Source organism: Apteryx mantelli, chromosome 2 (genome assembly GCF_036417845.1).
Source record: "Apteryx mantelli isolate bAptMan1 chromosome 2, bAptMan1.hap1, whole genome shotgun sequence".
Taxonomy (NCBI): Eukaryota; Metazoa; Chordata; class Aves; order Apterygiformes; family Apterygidae; genus Apteryx; species Apteryx mantelli.
Window position 1 is genome coordinate 92838682 of NC_089979.1, and position 19169 is coordinate 92857850.

At 46.0% G+C, this 19169-nt stretch overlaps 1 protein-coding gene across 4 annotated transcripts in view; it reads left to right on the forward strand.

Annotated features, from left to right (window-relative positions):
- The first annotated feature begins 18870 nt into the window (after positions 1-18870).
- Positions 18871-19169, forward strand: part of NFX1 (nuclear transcription factor, X-box binding 1) — a 62395-nt gene continuing 62096 nt past the window's right edge. For all 4 annotated transcript variants that reach the window (XM_067291045.1, XM_067291044.1, XM_067291047.1 and 1 more), the window contains exon 1: positions 18871-18907. In XM_067291045.1, the coding sequence (XP_067147146.1) occupies positions 18883-18907 (25 nt within the window). In that variant the 5' untranslated portion in view covers positions 18871-18882. The remainder of the gene's footprint in view (positions 18908-19169) is intronic.

The following is a 19169-nucleotide window of genomic DNA, read 5'->3' on the forward strand; positions in this document are numbered from 1 at the left end:
TGGATTCTTGGTGGACTTAAGAACTGGTCTAGGGTTTGAGGAACCTGCAGATTCATGTGTGCCTGTGGATCAAGAAAGTGAGAGTATGTGTATATCCACTAGTAAACTTCAGTTCTGATCAACTAGAGAGGAAGAGCAGGATGGGGCTATCTGAGTTTTTCATGTGTATGTGAGTGTTGTTTGTATTTATGTGGCTGTTGGTAAAGGCACTGTTCTCTGTGCTGGTCTCTGTGACCAGCCACGTGTACAGTGTGTGTGTTTATCTGTATCTTTGGACCATATGCTCAGCTTTGTGACCACCTGGACCAATAGCAGATGGAAGAGGAGAAATCACCTGGCTCTTAAAGTCTACTGCATTCAGACTGCTCTTGACAATGTCAGGTTGTAAACTTTGACCTTAAGATGCAGGAATGAGGGAAGGCAGAGTATGGGCAGCAGTGTAGTGCCTTGTATGTTTTCAGTCACTTCAAAAGACTTGCAGGCCTGCAATCCTTGTTTCCAACAAGAAATTGATTCCCCAGAGAAAGGGACATGGGAACTTGAGGCGGAGGGCAACCAAGGAGCTTCTGCTTAGAAGCACTTTTCACATGCTCTGGAGCAGCCAGGACTGATAGCTGGATCTGTTGGAAAATCTCCACCTCAAATATTGGTGCATCAGCCCCCCAAGAGAACTCACAGGCAATTCTCTGAGGCCCATAGGGACCTAGAGAGCAAGACAGAAGAGAATACAGGCGAGACTCCCCCTCTTGTGGGAGGAAGTCAAACTCTGCCTAGCCTTGAGCCTCCTGCTGCAGAGAGTGGTTGTGATAGCCTCTGCTAGAAAGGGCCAACCAAACCTTATTACTTCTCCCTCTTAAGTAATCCACTCCAGTAGCATCTGGATGCAGGAGTCTGTATAACTGTCTTCCCCCTAGAGGAACTCTTTGAACCACTCACTGTAGGAGTACCCACTACTGTAAACAACAGTCCAACTTCACAGCCCTCTGTAGGCAATTGTCCAGTCAGATGCACAAGTAGGAAGAAGCAGAGGACACATTGTACACTCTCAGGCTGTGCCATGTACTTTATTTTGCTGGTAATAGTTTTATTGCACTGTTTAATGGTAACCTTGGCACCTTTTCTGCTGCTTCATTTGTTTGAGCATGGTTTTTACTTTTTGATTGTTTTTAGCTGTGCTGGTATATGTCCTCATTTGAGACCATTATAGTTTCTTCTACTTGTATTGACCATTTTCTTCCAGCAGATGTAAACCAATGAACTGATAGTTTATTGTTAGCTACTATATTCAGTCAGAACTGGTGTGACCCTCTCTCATGTTTTACCTTCTTTTGTCTACAGCTGTGAGCAGTCCCTTGGGAGGGAATAACATAGGACAACAGCATTACACATTAGAAACCCAAGTGCAAGAACAGATGTGAGAAACCCAAAGTGGCCATCAGCTATAATAACAGGAAAAAAACAGGCTGGAATGTTATATGAATAATAGGAGAAGAGACCATACAACTAAGGTAGATTGGACCAGCTATGTAGACTGAATAGTATGCTGACAAGTACTGCTGAGTGATGATGATGGGGGATGCCAGAGGTTAGAATACCTCAGCTTGAAGACTGAGTAGGGATTTTGGCTGGGTCAAGTGCAGGATGAGTGTAGATTGCCTCCAGATGAATCACTGGCTTTATCTCTAACTTAGCAGAAATAAAATTAGGCTCCAGGGAGAGAAGGAAAGACTTACAACCTGTACTTATTTGCAGATCAAGTTCTCTCAAACTTCAGGAAGCAGACATGGTTGGCAGGATGTCCTCCTGGTCCTGTTAGAAGGCTTGGTGTACAGGCTGGGAGATTTGCTCAGCATTCCCTAATCAGCACAGTTCCACTTGGGAATCCTGAAAGGACAGAGAAGCCCTCTCAAGTGTAGATTCCCTTTTGCTGATCTCCTGGCACAGGCAAGGAATCTCAAGCGAACATCAGCTAGTAAAGACATTTCTTAGAGTACAACAGGACAGACGAAAGATAGCTGGAATTTCTCATTATTAGTCGCTAATGAAAATGATCTACTTAGGGCAACTCCTTCTACAGGAGCAAGAGAAGAAAGCAAACAAGATCATATAAAGCCATGTGCACTGGGTAAGAAGAATAGCATGTCTTTTGAAAAGACCCACCAGTGAGAAGATCCTCTCATTCTGTCACATTGTTTCCTGAAGAAATGAAAGATATGCAGTCACGTGATATGTGTCGTCCATTCCCTCCTCCCTGAAAAACTTTTGATGTGTACTGTGGGACAGGGAGCTCCTGTGGAAATAGTGATCTTTCCCTTGGTAGCATACAAGCTTCAGAGTTAAATTTTCCAAAGGAAATCTTAAGAAAAAGTATATCCTAAGTTTCATTTATTTGAACCCGGAGTACCAAAATTTGGATCCATTGCATCTATGTAGTCCCCATGGACCAAGCATGAGAGAAGCTTTGGTGCAAAGATGACAGCTCCAAAGCAAATGCTAAGAAGTGGATCTCAAAGAGTAATCTAGGCAAGAGGAGGTGGCTCTACCATAAACCACAACATTCCACATGCTAAAATACTCAGGAGGACAGAAATCAATACTGCTGAAGAGACTGGTGTCAGCTGTGTAAAATGTAGACCTATAATTTAATTTTATTTCTAGTAATCCTTAGTATAGTATATGCCATTGTATTAGATAATACAGGTTGCTCTCTGAGGTGATTTTTTTATGGCTATTTACCTTATGAATGACAATTTCATAACTGGAAAAGAATGTATCCAATGGGAGGAAATTTTATATTAGATCTCATCTTAGCAGGCAAAAAGGGTCAGACAAAAAGGAAAAAAGTAAAAATTGTAATTTATACATGTTGTTTAAAAAAAGTTTCACAAAACTGAAAAACATTATGAACAAAACCAGGTGAGAGGAAGGCTTCAAACAAAAAATCAAAAAGGATAGCCACACTGATTTCATCATTGTATTTAAGTATTGTATTTATCAGAAAAATAAATTCCCATAAAATTACCGATTTTTTAAATTCTATTCCCATGACAGAAAGCAGAAAAGAAGAATTATTTGCTTGCATTAGAGCTATTGGTCCTGAACTGTTTTTACTCGCACGAAATGTAGAATCTACACAAGTAAAGGAGCCCTCATTGTGGATTCAGTGCTAGAAATAAGACACTAGTTTTGATGAGGCTGTTAGGGGAAAACTGAAGAATGAGGCATTTTCTTCTGAAGCTGTACACTGATCCATAATTTATTATCTTGTTTCACTCAGCAATTTTAAATTAATCTTAGTGTGATCTACACAAAATATCTCAGTCTTGAGCATCACATAAGAAGACTATCAATCAGGCTTGACCACTGAAAAGAGACCAGTGAATTTGTTTTGTGTGCTCCAATTTCTATGAAGCTCAGATGAGAGCATCAAACTTATCTATTTTACCTAGAGCAATCAGCAAAGAAAGCTAAATTTGAACTGGATGAAAAATTAATACAATATTCTTCTCAAATTACTTCTACTCCATATTAAAACAAAATATTTAAAGACTTGCATGTTATGATGCTCTTGAATCTCTATTTTAGAATAAGCACAGGATTCATATTATACTTAGAAATGCTATGCAGAATTCTCAGTCCTTTGGAAGAGGGGGCTAGGATTTCTGGAAATTATCCTTATGGCCTTCCAGTCATAGGTTTCTAAATCTGGCAAGATTTCCAGTGTAACTGAAATTGTCTTTGGGGAACAGTAGTTACTTAAAGCTCTGCTTCTGCAGACAATACAAGGAAACAAGTTTTGTTGTTTGTTTTTTTTTTAGGATGAGGGGGTGTAACTCTTACAAAAAGGCTGTTCTTTTTCCTAGCTAAAATTAGTGACATTAGTTATGAGAAAAAATTTAGATTCTTACTGCATTTTTAAAACTAAGATAATGTATTCAAGCACATCCAAAAAGTTAGTTGTGTAGGATGATAGCATTTGGACTGTGCAGCCAGATTTTGTATCTGTTCACAAGCTATGTACAAAATATAGGAAAAGCCAGTGTTCTTATCTGCCTCCTTCCAAAGAAAGGAAGTCTTTCAAAAGCCTAAAAGAAAGTGGGTTTGGAAACACAATGTCAGGGAGCAGTAAGGGCCAGCTGCTCTCTAAGGGAGCCAGGAGCCAAAGTGGGATGACACAGCCGGTAGGGCAGGGGCCTTGCCATCCACAATACCCGAACGAGGCAAACAGGGCAAACCTGGGGGTAGCAGCCAGGTTCAGCAAGAGTTCAGATCTTCAGGCAAGTTTGTGGTGATTAGGCAGGTCCAGGGTTCAAGCTGGGAAGACATTAGGATCAGGCCCGGTGAAGGTCAGACACAATCCAGTGATTGCCATGCAAGTGCATAGTGACAAGGGAGGAAGAGAAAATGAATGTGACTGACAATGGTAGAGCCATCTATCTTAAGATCTTACCTATATTGGTACCAAGTCCAGCCTGGGGCAGCAAATGCCTCCAATACAGATCTGTTTCTTTCCCAGAACACGGAGCGCTGTTTTAAATTGTATAATTTGTGATTTGTTCCATGTTCTGGAAGAAGAAGGGAAAGGGGCTTTAAAGACATGTATAAACTAACACAAAGTCCTAACTGCTTAATCAGAACTTGTATTTAGCCAGTGTAAAGCTATATTTAGTATTTTCACCTTTAGATGATTGATTATTATTCCTATAATTCTATTCTTTGTTGTTCATCTCCAGGTATTTTTGCCTTCAGAGAGGCTGAGCAGCTACAGCTTCGTTGCCAGGCAGCTTCTTTTTAAAAGCCGTGAGTGATTTAGGTGTCTCAGCTGACTTTGAAAGCACAGACATTAAGATCTAATTATGGACACACTTAGCAGTAAATCCCAGTTGGGTCCATGAAAATCACATTCCTGTAACTGAGAGTATAATTAGTTTATTTTAGCCAAATTACATACAACTATCACTTATTTTTAAAAAATTGTTTTATAAAATCTATCTGCAAAAAAAAATTTAGTTACAAATGAAAACAAATATTACTTGATTGCCTTTGAATAAGTGGCTAGGCAACTCTAATGTGTGTCATATAATTTACTTATTATTTAGGAACAATTGGGAATACTTTTTTCTTCTTGCAGATGCCTGGGTTTGACATTCCAGCACTCCAACCAGGATAATGCTGTTGCAGTCAGCAATGAAGCTGCTCAGCTGTTGTCAGCTTTGATCCTTTTGGCATATGACATTTGAAAGCTCTTACTAGCTTGCATGTAATGTTTTCCCAAGTTACTACCAAGGAGGAGTAAAAAAAGGTATTGCCTCCAACTTAGAAGCAGTATGAAATGCTTATGTAAAGCTTATCACTGAGCCACCACAGGGATCATCAATACAGATACTAGATTCATTTTTTTAATATTCCCATGACTAGTTCAGAATAGCCATGTCAGTTACAGCGAAGAAGCAGTGGGAAAGCTACTGCTTAGCACTATGATCAGACCTGATCAACATGAAGATTTAGGAAAATCTTCCTCAGTGGCAATTTTCTTGAGTGGCATTAAGTATCAAACTTTAAATAGAATTTATATGGGGCAGTTGGTATGACATCCATGCTCATGCTTCATGCTTGGGTGATATGCGGCAGCTTCCAGGTCATCAAAACTGTATTGACTTTTATTACTAAACTCCTGAAAAGGTGATGAAGACAATATCATTGGGAGATTTACTGTTTGTGGGTTACCACCCCAGCATGTATACATAATTTATAGAGAAATTAGGAGCACAGAAGTTGGAATAAACCTCGTGAATCATTGAGTCAAACGCCTTGCAGTCACATTTAATCCTTTACAGTAATTATCAGCTATTTAGACTTCTTATTCTGTCTGCATTTATTGGGAGTTGTTCCAGAACCTCACTCTTCAAATGTTAGAAGCTAATTTTTAATTTCCAGTTTAAATTTAGTCATAGCCAGTTTATATCCTTCTGATCTGCAGTTTTTTGGTTACCTTAAAAATCTCTTCTCACTTCCAGCTGTGTTCTCTCATGCTGTATTTACAAAGAACAAAATCAAACTTCATCTTGTTTTTTGTTGACCCTGTCCTGCTTTATTTTGGCCTCTTTTAGGCTAAGCAATCTGAGCTGTCTTTGTTTTCTCTCATAGAAGGAATCTTCAGTTCCCTGGATCATGAATCACATTTTCTTAAGCATAGGTGACCAGAGTTGTACATGAATTATTTTGTAGTAAATTGGGTGACACAACATTGGTAGAATCCCCTTGTATTCCTTTGCTTATATCAATTAACATGAAGTCATACATCTCTTGTTAACATAAAACTAACTAAATATTACTGTCCTTCCTTTTCTCAGAAAAAAAGGAGGAAATTTTATGCAAAAATTTGGACATATAGTAGGAGGTCATTATTTTTCTATTTATGTATATATGTTGCAGCATGAGAGTTCTCATGAAACAGGAATAGAGCTTTCCACCTTATATATATTACCTAGGTGTTCTCTTCCATTACAGTATGCTTCATCTCATTATCTTCCAGTCTTGTACTTTGAGAGATATATGCACACATCATTGGGAACGCTCAAATGACAGATGGAAATACGCCCAAATCCATATGTTTAAAAAAAAATCAAAAAGTGAAGTTTACCATGCTCCAAAGCAAAGATCAATGGAAAATTTGATTACTTATTTGTAGAACATACTCTACAGTCTTCTTCCATGTTATTTGATAACACACATGTAGCATTCAGATCTCTTTAATTTATTGCTAAAAAATCATAGTAATTGAATTAATATCACTGTAGTTGTATCCAGTTTGAAACAGCAATACTAATGGCAGAAGTTCACTTCATTAATGTGTAGCTAGTACAGCATGCTCATCCAATGCTTATTTTGTACAAGTATCGCAAAAAAGAAAAACTTTTTAAAGCAGAACAAAACTGACAGCCTTTAATCTAGATATGTTATAGAGTAGAACTGTATTTATTTAGCACACTATGCAAATATACCTATCACTTGACACTGTGGTTTTTTTCAACAATTAAATTAATGTGGTGTTAGAACAGTGATACATACAGATTTTATGACATGCAATCTCTTTTTCTGTTTAGAAATTTTGTTTCTGTGGAAAAGCAGGAAGGGTTGATGAGGAATTCCAGGCACATGACTGTTGTGTATTTACAGATCCAGCACAGTCAGAGGTAAAATGATAGATGCAAAAGGAGCAAGTGTATTGTATTCTGGATAAAAGTTATCTGAGAAATGGATGCATAGCAAGTCCAATGTGTTGGATTTGCTCATGGGCATTGGAGATGCTTTGTGTTCATACTGGGCGCTGCAGCACCACATCCACTTGTCGGGATTTTCTGAATAGAACTATGGATGCCCTGAAACTCGGTAACAAGCTATAGTTCATGTCTATACAGCTAAATTCTGGGAACTCTCTGAGCACCTAGAGGGTTCCTGCTGCTGACAGGTGAGGAGGGCCAGGCAAGGACAGCCACAGGCCTTAACTTCTGCTGGGAAGCTCCAGCAAGATCTGGCTGCTGCTAAGGAGCTCTGTCAGTTGCTCCTGATCAGAGGGCAGTACTCATGAACAGAAATTGTCAAGGATGTTTGGCCATGGGGAGGGGCTGTAAGAGATCCTGAGATCTTTACAGAGGCCTTTTGGTGTGAGCACAGCTGTCGCATGCTTAGACATAGCCACATCTGCCTGTACTGTGGGCAACGAATAGGCAAAGGAAATCAGGTGCTGCATCTTCCACCAGCCCCTGTGTCTGGGTGCAGATGCATGATGGAAGCAGTGGAACACGTTTGCAGTGGTCCCTGAAGAATGTAGAGCTGCCTGCCCTGGTACAGGCAACCATTGTGTTCTTGCAGGCTGAGGGCAGCTGTGCCAATGGGATGCTATTAAGCATAGGTCATTTGCAGTGGCATGGCAAAATCCTGTTACGAATTCATCCTCTGCCATGACTGCAACAAAGCATCTTGGAGAAAAAAGGATCAGGGTGCATGCACATGGTGTGCAAGCAAATCTGAATCCTCCTTCCATGACAAGTCATCTGCCTTGCCATTCTGCTTTCCTGGATGTTACATGAAAGCAAAGGGGAAACAAAAAGAGGAGGCTCAGTGAGCAAGACTGAGAGAGACGCAATTCACCTCTTGATATTAGTCCACATTCTGGTGGTTCATCAGCATCACAGTTGTCCCCTCAAGGAGCTGCTGCCACTCTTCAAAGGTGCTTTGATTGCCAGAAGCTCCTTGTCCCAAATAAATGCCTAGCTCCTCAGCAAGGAGGAGCTGCCAGGAGAAAAAAGTATGGGGTAGAGCTCCTGTGTAGGGCCAGCCCTCTGGGAGATGATGGCCCCTATGGCTTGATTTCAGGCACCTGCTTCCACAACTTATGGCTGTCTGCAATCTGGGTAGAATAGGACAGGACCTGTGGTGAATACCCATTTCAGTTTCTCAAGAGCCACTTGTGCTTCAGGCATCCATCAAAAGGAAGCTCCCTTCCACGTGAGTGCCCTTGTAGGAGCCACAGCACCAGAAGAATCTTAGGATCTTTTGCAACCCCTGCACACCAGAAGGGAGCTGGCAACATTTGATGGCTTCAGCTTTTTTGGGGTCCATATGCAAGATGCTTGGGCCCATTAGGTACCACAGGAACTCTATCCTCTGCTGGTCAAAGAGCCTGTCTCAAGTTTGGGATAGAGTTGGTGCTGCCACAAGTAACTCAAGCCTCCCAGACATGGTCTATGTGTGCCTCTTAAGTAATGTAGAATGTAAGAGATGTCATTTAGATATGCCATGACCTAGTAATGAAGCCAGTCCCTCAGGACATCATTTACAAAATGCTGGAAGTTGGCTGGAGCATTGCAGAGAACAGATGACATCACAAGATACGCTTAGTGGCTGTATGCAGTGTGGAAGGCAGTCTTCCCCTGCCAGATTTGGAGTAAACTGTAGGCCTCTCACAGGTCCAGCTCTGTGAACAAGCAAGTCCCCTGCAGATGTTTACAGAGCTCCAGGGTAAGCAGCAGTAGGTGCTGGTTCTTCATCATGATGTCATTCAGCCTGCTGTGACCTGGTGTCAGGTCAGCAGGGCAGTAAAATGAGCAACAAGGTAGTAATGTTTCTGACCCCTTCATCTCAAAGACATCCAGATTCACTGTATTCATGTGGGAGCATAGTGAGGGGAAAGGGGAGAAGCAGAGTCTAAGGCAGAGATATACTCCTGGGAACCAGGCAAGACAGAGCTGCAGTGATGCAGGCATATTGGGGCTAAGGCTGTGCTGTCAAGAGGACACAGACATGATCTGGGGGCATCAACTTGGTGTGGCTGTAGCATAATTACACTCTTTGGTCACCACCCTCCAGGATGGAGGGCCATCAGCAGGAAACAGGGTCGTGAAGGTCATGCAGCCTCACACAGTGTAAAGCCAGAAACATGGGACTCTCTGGACAGACCCACATGGGGTGCAGAGGTTGGGAAGACAGCCTGGAGAAGATCCCAGGGCAGGCTCTTGCCCTCAGGATCTAGGAACCCCTTCCTGCAGGAAAACACAAGACATCTAGTTTCCAGTCAACGATAAGTCCATGAGAAAAAACTTCACTGTGAGGGTGACAGAGCACTGGAACAGGTTGCCCAGAGAGGTTGTGGAGTCTCCTTCTCTGGAGATTTTCAAAACCTGCCTGGACGCGATCCTGTGCAATGTGCTCTAGGTGACCCTGCTTGAGCAGGGGGGTTGGACTAGGTGGTCTCCAGAGGTCCCTTCCAACCTTAACCATTCTGTGATAAGGATGTGCTTTTGTAACCTGGTTGATTGGGCATAAATTGCAGAATTTGGGAAGCAGGGGGCTGCCGAGGTGACATGTGTGGGAGGAGATCATGAACTGCCCTGTGCAAGTCACAGCTGGTTCCAGCTGGCTCTGAAACCAATGTAAAAAAAACTATCACATACCAAAACTTCAGCCAGTCAGAGGAGCAGAGAGAACCTCAGCTCACAAAAATTTAGGAGCTGCAACCACATTGGAGACACAGCTAGGGACACACTCCTGAAAGGAAGTGCTCAGTGTCTGAGGGGATAACTCCTGAGGGGACTGCAGCCCATGGGTGAGCCATGCTGGTGCAGGAACACCTTTAAGGAGATCACAGCCTGTGGGTGAGCCACACTGGAGCAGAGGAAGATGAGCAAGAAGCAAGGAGCACTGAAGGAAGGCAAGTAAGAAGCAAGGAATGGCAGAAAGAAACAGTTATACACACAACCCCAGCCTCCTGTGCCACCCATCACCTCACCAGAGGACTGAGTTGTAGTGGGCACTGATCTATAACAGCTGTTAAGGTCTCATCCTTCCCAGTCAGTTTTCCACAGTCAACTTCATGAATTGGATTGTGTAGTCAGCCACCACTCGACTTCCCTGCTGGAGCTGCAGCAGGACAGCCATGACTGCAGCTTCACATGTGCAGTCCTCAAGAACACCACTCCAAATCAGTGAATAAGGCTTCAGGGTTGCAGAAAACAGACTCACTGCACTCCATATGGGGGTGACTCAAGTCAGGAGATCATTACTGCTGAGTAATTAGCATCTATTGGCTTAGCCATAAAGATGAGCAGCAAGAGCCAGCTGCTCCCTAAGAGCCAGGGAGCCAAGGGGGATAACACATCCAGCAGCAGGGACCTTCCCAGCCAGGGCCCAGTCCCACAGTAGCCAAGTGAAGCAGGGCAGACCCAGAGATTGAAGAGTCTAGATCATCAGGGAAGCTTGTGGTGATGAGGCAGGTCTGAAGTCAAACCAGGAAACCACACCACAGATCGGGGTCAGGATCTAGTCCAGTCATCACCAGGCAGGTCCACAGTGACAAGGCAGGTCTGAGGTCAGGCCAAGAACAACAGAGTCCACAGCCAGGCACAGATATGACTATAGTTGAACAGAAAACTAGCATTCCCCCAGCAGAGCTCAGGCCCAGGGCTGAGCTTACATGGAGCTCCTGGGCCTATATGCAGGCCCCAGGTGAGGCGGGTCAGGGCCATCAAGGCCTGTTTGTACCCTCAGGGCTCTGATAGCCACATCTAACTAAATAAAGCCCTGTACCCTCACCTGATTCCCCCTGAAGGGTTTTGGAGGCAGAGGTCACTCTGGGTATGGGGGCTTGTACAGAAGCCAGCAGGGCTGTAACCTACCTCTGCATGCTGATCATAGCTTCCTCCAGGATTTGGTGATTAGCTTAGAGCTGTGGGGAAGGCACTGGGGCAAGCTCCTGTATAGCCTGAGGGCTAGGCCGTGTCCTCAGCCCAGAGCTGGAGAAGTCCTGAGCTAACTGTCAGGGACCACCAGGAATGGGTCTGCCCCACAGGGGAAGACAAACCAGAAGCAATCACAAAGCAGGCGGGGCATTGACCTCTCCAGTCAGGATACAGTCCTACAATACTTAAACAGGGTGGGGTTAGTGACAAGAACAGGTCCCATCAACAGTCCAGTGATCACCAGACAAAGGCAGGGTGATGAGTCAGATTTGATGTCAACCTGAGAAATCCAGTCAGCGGATCAGCAGCAGCAAGGGACAGAGCTGAACATGGGTATGCCTATGATACAGCTGTGACATAGCTCAGGCAAGAACCAGGGACCCAGGTCTGAGCTTCGATGGAGCAAATAAGGCCTACTGATGCATCCAGGGCCCTGACAATTTCTCTATATGGTGCATTGGGATGCACACTCAGGTCCAGGTCTTGCAAACAAGAGGAGCCATTTTATTATTTGTATCATGTGAGCACCCCACCAGCATGTTTTGTTTCAACATCTGATTTGTCTGGGCCCTCAGGGCGCCCATACTTGTTAGGTAAAGCTAAGTTTAACGTTTTACCTTCATTCACTGCTGTTCCTGCCTGGCCAGCTCTACTGCTAATGATCTTTTATTTGACATCTCCTCAATCCTGCCAGTGAGGGGGATGGATGAGAGGAGGAGGAGACGGACTTTCCAGGTTAACGACTGGCTGCGCCGCTGGTGTTGGCAACAGGGTTTTGGTTTCTACAACCATGGGCCCCTGTTTGAAGATCGACAACTGATGGCGAGAGATGGGATCCACCTCACGAGGCGGGGCACGCGGGTCTTTGCCAACAGGTTGGCCAACCTGGTAAGGAGGGCTTTAAACTAGGAAAGATGGGGGAAGGGGAGAGTTATAGTGACAGGGTAGTTGGCAAAAGACTGCTCAAGTCAGGACGCCTCCAACAGGTGAATGCAGCCAGGGAAGTGCGCATGGGATGTGGCTATGGAGGACCCTCTTGTATCCCTCCTGGGAAACCTGCATGCTCGATCACCTCCCTGAAATGCCTGTACACCAATGCACGCAGCTTGGGGAACAAACAGGAAGAACTAGAGATATGTGTGCGGTCGCAGGGCCATGATCTCATTGCCATTACAGAGACATGGTGGGATAGCTCGCATGACTGGAGTGCTGTCATGGATGGCTACGTGCTTTTTAGGAAAGACAGGCCAGGAAAGTGAGGTGGTGGAGTTGCTCTTTATGTGAGAGAGCAACTGGAATGTATTGAGCTGTGCCTAGGGGTGGATGAAGAGCAAGTCGAGAGCTTATGGGTAAGGATTAAAGGGCAGGCTAGCATGGGTGACACTGTTGTGGGTGTTTACTACAGGCCACCTGATCAGGATGAGGAAGTCGATGAGGCCTTCTGCAGACAGCTGGAAGTAGCCTCACGATCCCAGGCCCTGGTTCTCATGGGGGACTTCAACCACCCCAATATCTGCTGGAAAGACAACACAGCTAGGCACAAACAGTCCTGGAGGTTCCTGCAGAGCATTGGTGACAACTTCTTGACACAGGTGGTGGAGGAGCCAACAAGGAGAGGTGTGCTGCTGGACCTCGTACTAACAAACAAAGAAGGACTGGTGGAAGATGTGAAGGTCGGGGGCTGCCTTGTCTGCAGTGACCATGAGATGGTGGAGTTCAGGATCCTGCGAGGAGGCAGCAGGGCACCAAGTAGGATCGCAACCCTGGACTTCAGGAGAGCAAACTTTGGCCTCTTCAGGGACCAACTTGGAGGAATCCCATGGGTTAGGGCCCTAGAAGGAAGGGGCGTTCAAGAGAGCTGGTTAATATTCAAACATCACCTGCTCCAGGCTCAAGAGCGGTGCATCCCTATGAGTAGGAAGTCAAGCAAAGGAGGTAGGAGACCTGCATGGATGAGCAAGGAGCTCCTGGCAAAACTCAACCAGAAGAAGGAAGTATACAGAAAGTGGAAAGGGGGACAGGCCACTTGGGAGGAATATAGGAATGTTGTCAGAGTATGCAGGGATGCAACGAGGAAGGCTAAGGCCCGTTTGGAATTAAATCTGGCTAGAGATGTCAAGGACAGCAAGAAGGGCTTCTTCAAATACATCAGCAGTAAGAGGAAGACTAGGGAAAATGTGGGCCCTTTGCTGAATGGGGTGGGTGCCCTGGTGACGAAGGATGCAGAGAAGGCAGAGTTACTGAATGCCTTCTTTGCTTCAGTCTTTACTGCTCAGGCCAGCCCTCAGGAACTGCAGACCCTGGAGGCAAGAGAAAAAGTCTGGAGAGAGGAAGACTTTCCCTTGGTGGAGGAGGAGTGGGTTAGAGATCATTTAAGCAAACTTGACACCCACAAATCCATGGGCCCTGATGGGATGCACCCACGAGTGCTGAGGGAGCTGGCGGACATTATTGCTAAGCCACTCTCCATCATCTTTGAAAGGTCATGGAGAACAGGAGAGGTGCCTGAGGACTGGAAGAAAGCCAATGTCACCCCAGTCTTCAAAAAGGGCAAGAAGGAGGACCCAGGGAACTACAGGACAGTCAGCCTCACCTCCATCCCTGGAAAGGTGATGGAGCAGCTCATCCTGGAAGCCATCTCCAAGCATGTGGAGGAAAAGAAGGTGATCAGGAGTAGTCAGCATGGCTTCACCAAGGGGAAATCATGCCTAACCAATCTGATAGCCTTCTATGATGGAATGACTGGCTGGGTAGATGAGGGGAGAGCAGTGGATGTTGTCTACCTAGACTTCAGCAAGGCTTTTGACACTGTCTCCCATAGCATCCTCATAGACAAGCTCAGGAAGTGTGGGTTAGATGAGTGGACAGTGAGGTGGATTGAGAACTGGCTGAATGGCAGAGCTCAGAGAGTTGTGATCAGTGGCACAGAGTCTAGTTGGAGGCCTGTAGCTAGCGGTGTCCCCCAGGGGTCAGTACTGGGTCCAGTCTTGTTCAACTTCTTCATCAATGACCTGGATGAAGGCACAGAGTGCACCCTCAGCAAGTTTGCTGATGATACAAAACTGGGAGGAGTGGCTGATACACCAGAGGGCTGTGCTGCCATTCAAAGAGACTTGGACAGGCTGGAGAGGTGGGCAGAGAGGAACCTCATGAAGTTCAACAAAGGCAAGTGCAGGGTCCTGCACCTGGGGAGGAATAACCCCATGCACCAGTACAGGTTGGGGGTTGAGCTGCTGGAAAGCAGCTCTGCGGAGAAGGACCTGGGAGTGCTGGTGGACACCAAGTTAAGCATGAGGCAGCAATGTGCCCTTGTGGCCAAGAAGGCCAATGGTATGCTGGGGTGCATCAGGAAGAGTGTTGCCAGCAGGTCGAGGGAGGTGATTCTCCCCCTCTACTCAGCCCTGCTGAGGCCACATCTGGAGTACTGCGTCCAGTTCTGGGCTCCCCAGTACAAGAGGGATGTGGCACTACTGGAGCAAGTCCAGCGAAGGGCCACAAAGATGATTAGGGGACTGGAGCATCTCTCTTATGAGGAAAGGCTGAGAGAGCTGGGCCTGTTTAGCCTGGAGAAGAGAAGGCTGAGAGGGGATCTTATCAACGTGTACAAGTATCTGAAGGGAGGGTGTCGAGAGGATGGGACCAGACTCTTTTCAGTGGTGCCGAGCGACAGGACGCGAGGCAATGGGCACAAACTGAAACACAGACACTTCCATCTTAACATGAGGAAAAACTTTTTCACTGTGAGGGTGACAGAGCACTGCAACAGGTTGCCCCGAGAGGTGGTGGAGTCTCCTTCTCTGGAGATATTCAAAACGCGCCTGGATGCAATCCTGTGCAATGTGCTCTAGGTGACCCTGCTTGAGCAGGGGGGTTGGACTAGATGATCTCCAGAGGTCCCTTCCAACCTCAGCGATTCTGTGATTCTGTGATCAGCTGTCAAAGGATGGTAGGGCAGTGATCAGCCCACTTCCTCCCTCTGTGCTCTAGATTTTACAGACTTCTATCATGTCCATCCCCATTCTTCTCCAAGTTTATGTAAGTCATTCTTTATACAGAAGCCACTTCATGCTTTTCATCTTTTCTTGCCCTTTTCTGAACCTTTCCCTGTTCTTCTGTGTTCTTTTTTAAATGAAGGGACCAATTTCCCTCATTATCAATTTATAAACTGTCTTAATATTTTTTTCTGTTATATTCTTTACTCCTTTCCTAGCAATGTTAAATAGTTGTTTTGCTTTCCTTCACACTGCTGAGCACAGAGATGACATTTTCACAGAGCTATCTGTAATAACTCTTGATGCAACAGCTCAGGGCTCTTCATTTTAAATATGAAGATAGGACAGTTTCTTCCCATATGCACTACTTTACATTTAGCTTCCCTGAATTCCACCTGCCATTTTTTGCCCATACACTCAGTATCATAAGACTCTTCTGCCTGTAGCTCTTCACAGTCTGCCCTTGCCTATACTTCCCTAAATAACATCGTACCACCAGCAGACTCTGTCACCTTACCATTCACTGCCATTTCCAGAACAGAACAAGTCTCAGAACACATCCCTGTTGGGTCCTGCTGGTGACTGTGAAAACTGACTATTGACTCCTACTGCCTATATCCTGTCTTTTAACCAGTTACAGTATTTATCCCTGCAATTATTTATTTCCTGACAGTGTAATTTTTAAGCTTTTGATGAGTGACCTTTCTGAATAACTTCTGGAAATTCAAGATCAACTTTATCTCCCTTACCCACAAGCTTTTTGACTCCTGAGAATTCCAATAGGTCTGTGAAGCAGTTCTTCCTTTTACAAAAGCCATTTTGACTCATCCCCAATATATTATCTCTATGCACATGCTCACTAATTCTAATATATTTTATAGTTTCCATTAAATTGCCTGCTTCCAGATTTCTTGTGATCCTTTTTAAAAATTGATGTTACATGAGACACATCCCAGTCTCCTGCTACCAGAGCAGTTTTATTTTACAAAAGCTTGTCCAGGAGATTTTGTAGTTCACCTTTGCATTCTTTTAGAACTGCCAGGTATATACTATCTGGTCCTTTTGATTTGTTACTATTCATTTTGCCCATTTGTTCCATAACCTCTTTTACTTTCAAGACAGAACCTCTGGTGAACTGCCCTCCCCCCCCCTCCAAAGAAGAGAGCTGGCTTGGGAATCTCATCCAGCTCTGCTGTGATGAATACAGATGTAAATAATTAGTTTAGATATTCTGTTATGACTTTATCTTCTCCATATGCTCCTTTAAATTCCTTTTAATTCTCCTGGTGCTGCAGACTCTCTGGCAGGCTTCCAGAGCCTGAAGTGTTTGAAAAGGGATTTATTATTAGATTTTATGCCTTATGCAAGTTGTTCCTCAAATTTTTTTGGCCTGTCTCATAGTGTGGTTTACTTTTCATCTGTTGCAGGTTAAAATTCTATTTTCAATTTCAGACACAAATTTAGTTTTTTGAAGGATGCTTCTTGCAGAAGCTGTCCCCAGTGACAAGCTCCCTTGTCCCTGCTGCTTAACCATGGCAGTATCCTTTGAGCCTCCAATATTGTATCCTTACAGAGTCTCCACATAGCCCTCAAAGACATCATTCTTTTAGCTGCCCCTCTATTTTTAACAAGCATCTTCATTTTTAGATAGTTGCCTTCTTCTGAAATGAAGCACAATATTGGTAATCTTTTCTTGCTTGTGTAAGGGCCTTATGTAAGGAAGGAAAGGACAAAAGAGACAGAACATCACTGTGTGCCCACAGCACCTTATAACTCTTCCCTTGCCTTCTAGAGGGGTACACATAACTGTACTATACTACTGCTTCTGGTCAGAGGGATTGTAACCCCAGTGGCATTTGGAAACATCTAGAAAGAGCTTCCTTAAAAATCAGGGATTCCAGGGTGTCTGTTGCACAAAAGGATATCATGTTGCTGCAGGAAACTCATACTGAACATCTAGACTTGCAGCTGAGTAGCTGGAGTGTATTTAAGGCTCTGTTCCGTCTTCCTCACTAGAATCTCTGCATCATGACAACGTTGTTCTCATGTCGAGGCATCTCTGGGGCAGTAGCCACTGACCCCACCGTGGGCTGACTGATCCTTGATTCGAAACAACTATACTGTAATGCCAGCTCTGGAATTAATGTGTTTCACTAGCAGATATGTTTCCATGAGCACATACACATCTTCCTTAGCATTCTGGCACTGAGGCATGGCTAGGGATTACCTTCCTTTTGTTTCCTACCTCATGTACCCTCTCCCTTGAAGGCAAAGCTGTTTACCAGCATCCCTGCTGCATGCATGAGAGATCTATGGCTGTCAAGGCCCTGAGTGCATCTCTCCCCTATCCCTTCCTCCCCTCCCCACCATCCTGGTAGTTTGTCTGTCAGGGCTCACGGCCAATTTTTATATGCTTTCTGGCCTTGAAAAGCTTCAATGGGTGCTTGTCCCTCTTTCTCTCCCAAGCTGCTTTAAAACTCAGGTTCTCACCCTTTGTGTCTGCCTGAGCTATGCTGCAGGTATACCCATATGTGCCATCCCTGATCCTCTCCCACTGGCGTGACTTTCTGGCTTCTGCTACCCTGTCACTACAGGCTTGTCATGCAGCCTGTTGCTGGACCTGCTCTGCTCTGCCTTTCTTTGGAGCCGTGAACTTTGTCTGCTAGAAGGGGAACTATGCAGCAAATGGGACTTTGGCCCAAGAACGTCAATATGTGGGTGTGCCAGGCAGAACGCAGAGTCCGTGCAGCACTGCTCCTCAGAGGTGCACTTCATCAGAGGTGCAGTTGCCATGGTACTCTGAACTTACGTTGCAGCATGTGAACAGAGCAGCAGCTCTGCAAGGGCTGTGGAGCCACACTGCAATGGTAGAAGCAGAGAGCTGTTCTGTAGCGGTACCGTAACCATGGTATTGCAAACCTCTGCAGGGAGGTGTGAATCACACCACGGTTAAACACAGGAGCAGGGAGCTGCCGCATGACAAAGTGCACAGTTCTTCAGAGCCTTTGTAGCTGCAGCATGGCAAGATTTCACTGCAGAGCGGGCTGTAGTACAGAAACCCTCATGCAGGCTTTCCAAAAGAAACTTCAGTTCCAGCACAGTCCTCGGATGAAAAGTGTGTGGCTCGCTATCTCCCTACAGCACTGTATACAGGACACAAGAGATACCCTGGTACCTGGCTCGTATTTTCTCCCCCGTGCCTAGAGAAAGCACAATGAGACACACAGCCGGGCTGTATGTCTGCCCCCACCAGGTGCTCTCCCGCTCTTAGCCTGCTTGGCCGGGCAGCCAGGGCAGCGAACCCATTTCAGGACAAGGCCGCAGTGCGCAAGTTTATTGACAAGCAAATGGCCAGTTTATTGCCAACGCTGGTACTTGTTCGTTGCTGTCGCTTTTCGCCCCTTTCTTCCTTCCTTGCCCTTTCAGACCAGGTTCTCGGTTCCCGCCACGCCCCAGCGGACCACGCCAAGCGCCCTCGCCCGCTCCCTCTGCCCCTTCCGCCCGCCTCGTGCCCGCACTCAGGACGGCAGTGCGGCTGCGCGCGCATAGCTGCGCGGAGTCGCGGAGGGAGCTGGTGCGGCCGGTGTGCGCATGCGCGGCGGCGGCGGAGGAAGCGGGCCGAGGGGTGGGGGCAGGAGGGACGCGTCGGCATGGCTGAGGCGCGGCCCAGCGCAGGTGAGTGCGCCCGCGCTGCTCGGGGGGAGTCGGGGAAGCGGTTGGCCAGGCCGGCTGGCCGCGGGGAGAGGAGCGGGTAGCGCTCCGCAGGGCTGCGGTCGGGCGAGGGGCTGAGCCTGGGCGGCCGCGGCCGAGCTCCGGGTTTGTCGGCGGCGCTGGGGCTGCGACACCACCTGTTGCCGGGCGCGCCGGCCCCGGCCCGCCACAGCTCTGTGGGTCCGGTGGTGCGGGAGATGGCCGAGCCGTGCCTGTGCCGCAGAGT